Below are 12,605 nucleotides of genomic sequence, written 5' to 3' on the forward strand. Positions count from 1 at the left end.
GGTAAGACACATCCTTGGCACACAACCTTTTCCATTTTCAACCCTGCAGTGTTCCCTTGCTCTGTTATGATGACTGTCTCCTGGTCCAAGTATAGGTTTCACATAAGCACAATCACATGTTCTGGGATTCCCATTCTTCTCAGAGTCAGCCACAGTTTGTTATCTACACAGTCAAATGCCTTGGCAGAGCCAATGAAACACAGACAGACATTCCTCCAGTGCTTTCAGCCGCAATCCATCTGACATTAGCTATAACATCCCTAGAGCCACAGCCTCTTCTAAACCCAGCCTGCACTTCAGGCAGTTCTCTATTGATGTGCTGTTACAATTGTTTTTGGATAATCTTCAGCAGAATCTTGCTTGCCATGTGATATCAATGATACTGTTCAATAATTTCTGCACTCTGTCAGATCACTTTATTTGGAATGGGAACAAATATAGATCTCTTCCAGTCAGTTGGCCACATGGTTGTCCTCCACAACTTGGTGAGCACATGCAGGGCAGCGTCTGTTTGTTGAAATACGTCAATTGGTATGCCATCAATTCTTGGGGCCTTGTTTTTTGCCAATTCTTTCTGAGCAGCTTGAACTTCTTCCTTCATGGATCACCACAGGCTCTTGCTCATACATTGTTTCACTAAATTATTCTGTCTCTGCTAATTCCTTTTGATACAATGACTCTTTACTTTTTCCACCTTCTTTTAACAATTCCTGTATCATTTAATATTCTGCCCAAAGCATCCTTAAGTATTATAATTCCAGGCTTGAATTTGTTCTTCAATTCCTTCAGCTTAAGAAATGCTGATCTAATTTGGCCCTTTAGATTTTATGGCTCTAGCTCCTTGCACATTTCATTATAATTCTTTACTTTGCATTCCCACACTCCCCTTTGGAATTTTCTGTTCAACTTCTTAATATCTTGATTTCTTCCCTTTGCTTTGGCTTCTCCACAATCTAGTGCATTATATAAAGTAAACTTGTGAGTCTATGAATAATTTCCATGGTATTTATTATTTTAAAGGACATTGGCAGAGTTACAATTTCTAGAGAGTACTAATAATATTTCTAGTTATCTTCAAGTTATAATGAGATTTCTATAAACATTGTATCTATTTTATCATATAAACTTTTAAATAATCTTCAAAGTTTAATTTATTGCAATGTAATTTGTATAATTTTCTTTCAAATTATGAATCATTTGTGTAATTATGAATTATACACTTACTATAATTTTGAGGAGCAGATTTCTTTGAAAACATCAGTTTATAAAAAAGACCTTAAAAACTGGAGGAAGTTAGAAATTTTAACACTAGCAAGATCTATGATAGTTACAACTTTGCACAATTAATTCTTAAGCCAATTAAAGGTAGAGGGAAAACTGTCATTCTATTTAAATTTGAATTATAAGAACTAAAAATGTTTCTAAGATTGCTTCTAATTTTTTTTGTGTGTGCTACTTGAAATTTCCTTCCTTTTTTATTAAGAATATTGGACTTGTGGGGAGGTATTGTATACCAATGAAAGAATTTTTCTTTTACTTTTTAAAGAGAAGAAGGAACTGGAGGGAAGAGGTGGGCAGGGAGAAAAGTACAACAATGAATGAATTGAAATCCAAAATCTCTGTAAATTTTCATTAAAACGAATAATAATAATAATAATAAATTTTAAAAAGGAATATTGGGAACTCTGGTTGGTGATCTAGTGGGTAAGAAGTTGCTCTGCAAACCCAAAGGCACACACTTCAAATCTACCAGTTGCTCTGTCAGAGAAAGATGGAAAACTCTGTGCTATTTGTTGTTGTTATGTACCATTGAGTTGGAATTGACCCATAGGTAAACATCTAATGGAATTTCAGAGGCAGTAAAATCACAGAGAAGGAAATTGTTCCTCTTTTCCTGAAGAGAAGCTGGGGTATTCGAACCACTTTCCTTTGGATTGGTATCACAGATCCTTATTACTAGGCCATCAGAGTTCCTTTCTGTGCAATTTCTAGTCTTGGAAAATCTGCTAGAGGGTCAGCTATGAGTTGGTCCTAACTAGGTAGTCCATAACAACAAGTGGACATGAATAGCATTATATTTTACTTCTCAACTTTACATACCTGGTAGATCCAATTTTACACAAGGCAATGACTCACTTCTCCCAACTGGACATTTGTAGACATCTCCAGTTCTGTTCTTGGGTTGGCCAACTAGAGGAGAGCCAATAAGCACCCTGGAATGTAAATTAGTAAATGAATATTTTTAACACTAAGAAACATTTCATTATAGTAATTTTACGATTCTATGTAAATAGTTCTCATAGCCTTACTCAGATATTCATCCTCTCTTAGTAATTGAAAGTTACCTTGTAGAGGGAGAGGGACTTCTCCAAATGGTAGACTGATTAGAATTAACAAACATAAAATAGATAAACATAGAACATAAACATAAACATAAAAATAGAAATAGATCTCATAGTGGCCTTCCTAGTTTTACTTTATCAATGTTTTCATTATTTTACTATTTGAGACTAAAATAATAATTGTGTTGCTGCAATTGTGTTGGGTTACAAAACACACATGGAAATAAAAATGACTTTTCTTACAAGAAAATGATAATTTCATAAATTAGTCAAGCAGCTTAAATATATTCCCATATGATTTAATATTTTTTAATTGTTTTATGATTAAATATTTTTATGTGCTATGGTGGTGTAGTCCATAGGGAGTTACACTGCTAACCCAACAGGAATCTCTATGGCTGTTTGAATCCACCAGCACTTCTGAGAGAAAAAGATGAGTCATTTCCTCCTATGAGATTTAGTCTCCTAAAAACCCACTGGAGGGTCAGCTATGAGTTAGTTTCAACTCGCTTAATGACAACATGATTTTGCCTCATATGCATGTGAAAGGCAGAGAAAGAATATGCAAGAGCAAAGAATAATGATATATTTAAACTATGGTGTTGGTAAACAATTCTGAACATACCACAGAATGCCTGAAGACAGAACCAACTTATCTTGCTGGAAGTACAGCTTGAATATTCTCTTGGAGAAAGTATTATGAGATTTTTACCTTATACTTTAGAAATAATATCAGGACAGACCAGTCCCTGGAAAAGGACATGAGGCCTAGTAGAGGGTCAGCAAGAAAAAGAAAAAATTCAGAGAAAGATTGTCACAGTGACTATAACTAAGGCTTCCCACATGGAAACAACTGTGAGGATGGTAAGAGAGTAAACTGTATTTTGTTAAATTATACGTAATCACTATGTGTCGAAACCAACGGGATGACATCTTAAAACAACAGCTTTTAAGCACTTAGAAGATAAAGCAGGTTATGAGATCCAGGTTAACAAAACTTATTCATTTTTTTTTACCCTTAAAATAAATCACTCTGACCATCATTAGGGAGCTCTAGTGGCCTAATGGTAAGAAGCTGTGCTGCAATCCCAAAGACTACAGTTTGAATCCTCCAGCTGCTCTGCAGGAGAGGGATGGCTAATCTCCTCCCATGCAATTAACTGCCTCTGTAAACCCGCTGGAGTATAGGTTGGTTGTGACTGGACGGTACACAACAAGTATAATTAACAGAAATGACATAAATATGATTCATTTTAATTTCAAGAAGTGATTTAACAAAGTCTCCCATAATATTCTCAGTGACTGGATGAATATGGTTGAATATTAGGTATTGAGGTGGAGCCACAGTTGTAGATTCACAGCTGGTTGAACAGCTCACATTTAAATATTAGAGTTGTTAGTAATTAAGGCTTTAAAGATGTATAATATGGATTGACACAGTAACTGGGGTAATTGGGGTAGGTGTGTTGGAGATAGAGAGACTGGCTCAGGTTTGGGCAGGATTTAGAACTATTGTACATAAGGTCACTGAGTTGCAGGTGATTCAAAAACGCATAACAACAAAAAACCAGATATTGCATGTGAAATTGTTTTGGTCTGTATATTTATTGACAGCTTGAGTGAAGACATAAATACTTAAAGGCACTGATTAAGCAAATTGATATTCCTATGTGAAAATTCAGAAATATCAACATTTTGAAACAAATACAAACAAATTAGTTAAAGTTTGGTCGTGAGTTACATAAATTATTTCACTTAACTCTATATACTATACTATACTCTATACCTTGTACAAGATGTAAGAAACTTGACTAAAAGTTAATGTGAAAAAAGACATGGGGGATTAAGTTGACAGCAAATAAACACGAACCAATAGTGTATTTCAGTGCCAAGAATGCTAATGTGATCTCAGGCTATGTTGCTGAAAATAGATGCCCTGGTCAAAACAAGTGATAGCGTCTTTGTGCTCTGTACTTGTCAGAACATGGCTGGACCCTTCAATTAAGAAGAGCCCAAGATAAAAGGAATGTATTCAAGAGACTATGACATTGGAAGCAGGACTGGCATCTACTTCCTAAAGAGCATGCCTCTGGAAACTCTACGAACTTTGAGAAATTATGATAGTTATAGAAAGGCTTCAGACCTTTTGTTCATAGGGTCATTATGAGTTGTGCTTGACTCCACAGCAATCAGCAACAACATGACGTAGAAAGTTTCCAAACTGAAACTCACTGTCAATGAGCTGATTCCAACTCTTAGCAACCCCCATAAGACTTTCCAGGCTGGACATTTATAATCAAAATATTCATGAACATTTTAATATGTATCACTCTAATCTTTTTAACCTATCTTTAATATTATTCAATAACATACTATAAACTACCTCCATACACCCCCATGCAGCTATATTGTGTTGTTACGTGCCATGGAATTGAAACTAACTCACAGCTAACATTCTTGTGGGTTTTAAGAGGGAGTAAATCACATGGGACTATATTTCTCCCTTGGAGCAGCTAGTGGATTTGAACATGCCCCAACTGGCAGTGGAACTCCTTACCAGTAAACCACCAGAGTTTGGTATGGACTCCTTAAAAACATTATTTTTAACATGTTTATGGTTTTCCTCTGGATGATTTTTTTTTATTCAAGTCCTTTTTACTGGGATTTGATTTAAAGCTTACAATAGATGCTGATTTTTCATTCAATCATTCTTACACATTTTGTTTTATAAACATGAATTAAAATATCTACAATGTAATCACACTTTGCGCACTTCCTCCCTGTAATTCTCATTTCCATCAATCCATGAATGTTCCATGGACTGACAAGAACAACAACAACAAAAACAAACAAAAAACACCAAACCAAAACCAAAAATCAAGTCTGTCTTGGAGAAAGTGCAACCAGGATGTTCCCTGGAGGGAAGGATGATGTAACTCCACCTCACATATTTTGGGTATGTATTAGAAGAAGGGACAGGTCCCTGGGGAAGGACATCTTGCTCAGAAAGTTAGAGGGTCAGTAAAAGAGATGAACCCCTGGACAAGATGGACTGACACTGTGATTGTAACAATGGTCTCACATCTATCAGAGATGATGAGGATGGCACAGGACAGGGCAAGGTTCAGAGCCTTGTTCATAGGGGCGTAATGAGTCAGTTGACAGCATCTAAAAACAACAATAACAGCCTATCCCTTTCTGTCTTCAGGGATTTATCCTTGAACAAATGCTGTTCCATTAACCATATGGTTGCTTATTAAAAGGAATGAGTGACTCCTTGGTAATTTTATAGGTTTGTCTACTCTTTGGCTGAAAGTTCGACCACAGAGGTAGAGTTTTGTTCCAAGTTCGAAGGGTGGTTAAGGTCCATAGTCTTGGAGGTTCCACGAGTGTCTATTGAACCTATAGGTCTGGCAATAATTATATTTTTTAGTTTTGTTTGATATTTTTCCATCACTCTGCCCAGGATCTTCTACTGTGTTCCCTTTTAGAGCCCTCAACAACAGGAATATCTGGACACAGTTAACTCTTCTGGCTTCAGCGTCAAGGAAGTTAAGGTTCCTTTCATCCTTTAGTTCTTTGGACTAATTGTTTCTATACATCTTTGGTTTTCTTCCCTCTTCTTTGATCCAGACAAAGAGAAAAAAATAGTTGCACTTTATATAGTGGCTGTTGCTGTTGTTGTTACATGTCATTGAGTTGTCTGTGACCCTATGAACAACAGCTCTGAATCCTGCCCTATCCTAAGCCAGTCTCATTGACTCTGATACACCAACCCTCATCGCCTCAATTACTATATCAATCTGTCTCATCCAGGGTCTTCCTCTCCTGTGATGTCCCTCCACCCTTCCAAGAATGATTTCCTTCTCAAAGGACCAGTCTCTCCTAGCCATGTACCCAAATTATGTGAGACAGAGCTTCAAAATCCTAGTCTCCAAGGAGACACTTGGTTTTACTCTCTCCAAGACAGAGCTGTTGGTTTTCTTGGCAGTAGTACATGGTAAGTTCAAGACTCTTCTCCAGCACCACAACTCGAAGGCAATTCTTCTTCTGTTATCCTTAATCATTGTCCAGCTCTCTGAAGCAAAGCAAGTAATTGAGAAGACCAGGGTCTGGATCAAGTGCACCTTAGTCTTTAGATTGACATCATTGCTTCTTAGCACTCTGGAGAAATCCCTGACCACAGATTTTCCCAGTGCAATTTGTCTTTTGATTCCCTGACTGCTGGTGTTAAGAGTGTTGACTGTGGAGCTAAGCAAGTTGTAATTGCTAACAATTTCAATTTCTTCTCGATCTATCATAGTGCTGCCAATTGGCCAAGTAAGTGGTGAGAATCTTTGTATTTTTTATGTTGAGCTTCAATCTATATTGAATACTACAGTCCCTGACTTTCTGCAGCAAGTGCTTCAGGTCTTCTTCAGTTTTAGCAAGCAAGTCTGTGTCATCTGCATATTGTAGGTTAAGTCTTCCTCCAATCTTGATGCCACATTCCTCCTCATAAAGCCCTGCTTCCCAATGATCTGTTCTGCATTCAGATTGAAAACCTACAGACAGGATGCATCCCTGACATACTCCTTTCCTGATTTTGAGCCATTCAGTGTTTCCCTGTTCTGCTCTTTAGAGATCTTTGTCATTAGATATCAATGTAAGGTGCAGAATATTGTCTTTGTGGATGATGTTATGGCAATTAACTTTGATATACTCCAAGGCATTTGTTCCAAGGCCCCAGAAATTGCAACTCATTCCCCCAGGGTGAGCTGATTATGATTAAGAAGCACACACAGGATTGTCATCTGTTTCTTCTGCTATACATATGTGTATATATAGCATATTCTGATATATATTTGTGTGTGTGTATATACATGTTTGTTGTTACATCCCATCAAGTCACCTGAGACTCATAGCAACACTATGTATAGCTCTGCTCTATCTTATGTCAATCTTATTGTCTCTGACACACTTACTCCCATTACACCAGTCACTAAATCAATCAAGGGTCTTCCTCTCTTAACACTGTCCCTCCACACCTCCCAAGCATGATGTCCCTCTCCAAGGATGGATCCAGCCTTGAAACATGTCCAAAATATTTCACACAAAGCTTCAGAGTCCTTGACTCCAAGGAGTAGCCAGCCTGGTCTCACCCTCTTCAGGAAGAACCTGTTTATTCTCCTAACAGTTCATAGTATATTCAATACTCTTCTCCAGCACCACAGCTCAAAGGCATCAATTCTCCTTCTCTCCTCTCTAGTCATTGTCCAGATTTCTGATGCATAGCAAGTAATTGCAAAGACTATGGTCTGGATCAGGCACACCTTAGTCTCCAGACTGACACCATTACCTTTCAGTACTTTGGAGATGTCTCTGACAACAGACTTTCCCAATATTATTCTTCTTTTAATTTTCTAGATGCTGGTAGTATTAAGAGTGTTGATTGGAAGCCAAGCAAACGAAAGCTATTAACATTATATTAACATGTTAATGTTAACATTACACACACACACACACACACACACACTTTGATAGAGGGGCTTCAGGTCTTTTGTTCATAGGGTGGTTATGAGTTGTGCTCGACGTGAAGGCAATTAACAACATATATATATTTTTTTCAGCATATGCTAATTGTTGTTGTTGACAGGTGCCATTGAGTTGAGTAATAGAGACCTTATCAACAACATATCTGAACCCTGTCCTATCCTGTGCTATCGTTACAGTCTTTGACATGTCTAATCCCATTTCTGCACTCACTGTGTCAATCTGTTTTGTTTATGAGCTTCCTCTCTTTGACCAACCTTCCACCTTTCCAAGCACTATCGCTATCTCCAGGGAATAGTCTCTATAAGCAACATGTCCTAGGTATGTGGGACAAAGCTTTATCATCTTTGCCTCCAAGTAGCACTATGGCTGCTCCTTCTCCAAGATATATTTGTTCTTTTGGTAGTCCGTGGCATGTTCTCTATTCTTCTATAACATCATATACAAAGGTACTAATTCTTCTTCTGTAATCCTTATTCACTCTTCAGCTCTCAGATACATAACAAATGATTGACTGAAAAGACCATGGTCTGAATCAGGTGCAGCTCAATCCTCAAACTGACATTGCTCCTCAATAATTTGGAGAAGTCCCTGACTAGAGATTTCCCCAGTGAAATACATTTCTTGAAATCCTACCCACTTGTACTAAGGGTGTTAACTGTGGATCCAAATAAGGTGAAGTCATTGACCGTTTCAATCTTTTCTCCATCTATCAAGATGTTGCCTATTGATTCAGTGGTGAGAATTTTTGTTTTCTTCATGTTGAGATTCAATCAGTATTAAAGGCTGTATTCTTTGCTCTTCTGCAGCAAATACTTCAAGTCTTTTTCACTTTCATTAAACAAGATTGTGTCATCTACTACATTAATATGAATGTACAAATAGCATCTGCATAACCTATGCATGGCCATGTGTGGAATTCCTTTTACCTTTCCATATCTGTTTGTCTTGTCTGTTTTCCTAATTATTTGCTATTGATTGCATTGTTTGTGTAGCTCTGAATGCCTTTCCTTTTGATTAGCGTATTATACTGATCATCCTCTTAATGCATATATGGTCTGAGGCTGCAAATCCTAGTGAAAGCATACTGCTTAGAGAAGTTTCTCCAACAACACAGCTCAAGATATCAACTCTTCTGTTATACTTATTCATTGCCCTTCATAGCACGTTATTTATAGTGTCTAGAGCAATTGTTGTCAGATACCATCGAGTGGAGTATGATTAATAGTGACCCTGTAAACAAAAGATCTGAACGCTGTTCTATCCTGTGCCATCTTCACACTTCATGACACACGAGAGCCTACTGTGGCAGTCATCATGTAAATCTACCTGGTTCAGGGACTCCCTCTCTTTTGCTGACCCTCCACTCTTCCCAGCATCATGTCCCTCTCCAAAGCAACATGCCTTTCCTAGCAACATGTCCAATGCATGTGAGGAAAGCCTCATCATTCTTGCCTTCAAAGAGCACTCCAGCTGCACCATCTCCAAGACATATTTGTTTGTTCTTTTGGCCATCCATGGAATGATTAGTGCTCTTCTCTGACACCACAGCTCACAGGTATCACTTTTCTTCTGCCATCCTTATTCATTATCCAACTGTAAGATGCGTAGCAAGTAATCAGAAAGACTGGCCTGAATCAGACACACTTTAGTCCTCAAACTGACATCATTACTCCTCAGCAATGTGAAGAGGTCCTTAACAGCAGATTTTCCCAGTGCAATGTGTATCCTTATTTTCTGGCTGCTGGTACCAAGGGTACCAAATGAAAAGGAATGCATGAACATTTACATACTAGGCACTATTACTAGATGAGATGAGATGAGATGAGATGAGATGAGATGAGATGAGATGAGATGAGATGAGATGAGATGAAATGTGATGGACAAGCTTTGGTCACTTTGAATCATATGGTATACAATGTTGGGAATGAAAAACAGAAGAATGGTATTGCATTCATAGAATGGTATTGCGTTCATAATCAAAAAGTCAATTTCAAGTTCTATCCTGAAATAGAATGTTGTGAGTGATAGAATAATATCCATGCTCATACAAGGAAGATCCATTAACACAACTATTAGTCAAGTTTATGCCTAGAATCATATCAGGTACACAATAATCATTAAATATGTATTCATTGAATGAATTAATGTTTGTGTCAAACATTCTATGAGCTTAAATAAGGCAGGTCTACATATTTGAGTTTTATGAGACTAGACAATAGATCAAAATTGTGATTCTCCTCCTTTTTAGAGGCTGACTATTTGGGACAATACAGAAATCATTTTGCACAGGTCAGGTGTCCGTGGTATAAGAGAGAAAGAACTAAATGGCTGAGAAATTAGAAGTGTGATATTCTAAGTCCTGGCCTTGTTGCCTGCTTGTTATACCAAGCCTTTGACATTTCATTCCCTGTATTTCAATTTCCTATTTAGGAAATGAAGATGACAGCAACAACATCTGCCCACACCCAGCAGGTCAATGTGCAGACACCAGATACATGACTTCATCAACAACAGGTATTTTTAGTTTAAAATTTAATGCATGTTGTTACATTTTATTTGTAAGAGACTTTACTGTTTATGTGCTATTTTAAAATTATTTGTCTTCAGATTAAGAAGATGAGAGAGTGTTCTAAATATCATTACAGATTCCCAGAGAAACACCTAAGGAATTAATTAAAGTGAGAGAAATATCTCTTCTCCATGAAAAGGCTCCAGTTAGAATAAAATTCAGCAAACTGAAAAAGTGTTGTGATATTTTGGGGGAGGAGGTGAGAAAAATTTGTATTTAGAATTAGCCAGCTGGACTCACTTTAGATGATCCCAATTTTGTTGGTAACATCCAAAGTGTCATACTTAGAAGCAAGTCAAACATGGGCCTTCTTTCTCTCCATCAGGCCTAATCAAGGTGTTGACTTTGGCCACATCAATGTCATAGAGCTTCTTTACAGCTTGTTTGATTTCATCCTTTGGCATCCACAATGAACACAAGTGTGTCGTTATCTTCTATCTTCTTCATGGCTAACTCAGTGGTGAGGGGAAACCTGATGATGGCATAGAGGTCAAGCTTGTTTCTCCTGGGGGTGCTTTTCCCGGGGTATTTGGGCTGTCTTTGGAGTCTCAGTGTCTCAGGCCACCAGAAGGTGGGTAACGTGCAGATCTTTTATTTGTGACTGTGGATGCCCTTCAGGACTGCCTTTTTAACACCTTTAATGCCTTTGCTTTGGTTTCCGTTTTGGGAGGGTCAGGGACTTCTTCACTTTCTGTGCCATCTTTGTAGAAAGGCCATTGTTGTGATTCTTGTCATCATCACTCATTCACGTCACCACTTACAGACATCCAGTCAATTTCAACTCACTTTGCCCTTCTATGATGTTTCCAAAGCCATAAATCACAATGACAGAGATTGTTCCTTCTTCCCTAGAAGACCTTGGTTGAATCAAAACACCAGAGATACAGAGCCTTGACTTTGCCATCCAAGCTCCTACTAGTCCTTATAAGCATTATATTTATTTGAAGAACATGTTTTATGACTGAGTTGCTTTATGTTTATCTTTTATTTCTCTCACTCTTGAAAAAAATAAAACCATGACTAAAACAGTCCTCTGGAGAGTGGTATCTTCGGTTGTTTCATGAGAAGTCTTTCCACCTTTTCCTTGATGTCTAATATGCAGATCCAAGCAACATCAATCTGAGTATCAAGGACTTCCGTTAGTCATGAGTTTATTTTATTTTTTTTTTAGTCATGAGTTTATTTGAAGTACAATAGTGGAGTAATTAGTTACATTCAGGAGTCACCTTTTATATAGTGGTCTATCATGCTTGGAAAGGTGGAGGATCAAAACAGAGGAGGTTCCCCATCGAGATGGATTGACACAGTGACTGTAGCAATGGGCTCAGTGTATCAGGATGGTACAGGCTAGGACAGAATTAAGATCTGTTGTTCATAGAATCACTATGAGTCATACTTGAAAGCACCTAACAACAACAACAACAACAACAATGAGTTTTAACTCTTTTGGCCACATAAAGCAAAGGGCTGGAAACAAATGAGCCAAAGAAGTGACACATGTAGCAAAGAGAAAGTATGAATTTGAAAAAAAAAAGCAGGATAGGCAATGTAAAATAAACATTACACAACTAGAATATGTTAAAAAATGTGAAAAGTTATATAGGCTTTAAAAAGACTTTTCTCTTTCATGCTCAAATACATTTTATTTAAAACATATGCATGAGTGTGCTATAATTATGGCCACCACAAGAGAATACACCTTTGTCATTCAATACTTTTTATCTGCATAAGATAAAACTGCATAAGACTCTCCTTGGGAAGAATACATTTCTATAGTGACACATGTATTGATAATAGGGCTCTGTTGTGCGAACAGCAAATGACAGGTGACTAAGGTGACTGTATTGTAGAATTTAGAGTGCATTTGGAACATGCAGAGTCTAAACTACTTTTCCTGTTCACTTTCTGTGATTCGAAACACCTGATCATTTACTGCTTTACAAAGAAACTGTAAGCATCTCAGATAATGTAATCCTGAGATAAGGGTTGTCTTGGTACAAAGACTCTCCTCAAGTCTGTGGATGTGACTGTTATGAAAGAAAGTCTCATAAGATCCTTCTTTCCACAAATACACCTCCTTAGTTGAGCATGTACTCAGTTGCTAATCTAAATGCTATAGGTTTGCATTCACCCAGAAGTGCCTTTAAAGAAAGGTCTGG

The 12,605-nt window shown here is 37.5% G+C and overlaps 1 protein-coding gene across 1 annotated transcript in view; it reads right to left on the reverse strand.

The window, feature by feature from the left end:
* ITGA1 (integrin, alpha 1) overlaps positions 1 to 12,605 on the reverse strand; it is a 175,523-nt gene that overhangs the window by 137,342 nt on the left and 25,576 nt on the right. Inside the window, exon 3 of the mRNA XM_006889599.1 lies at positions 2,101 to 2,213. Coding sequence (XP_006889661.1) covers positions 2,101 to 2,213 — 113 coding nt within the window. The remainder of the gene's footprint in view (positions 1 to 2,100; positions 2,214 to 12,605) is intronic.

This window comes from Elephantulus edwardii, unplaced genomic scaffold (assembly GCF_000299155.1).
Source record: "Elephantulus edwardii isolate Elephantulus edwardi_28Jun2011 unplaced genomic scaffold, EleEdw1.0 scaffold00079, whole genome shotgun sequence".
Taxonomy (NCBI): domain Eukaryota; kingdom Metazoa; phylum Chordata; class Mammalia; order Macroscelidea; family Macroscelididae; genus Elephantulus; species Elephantulus edwardii.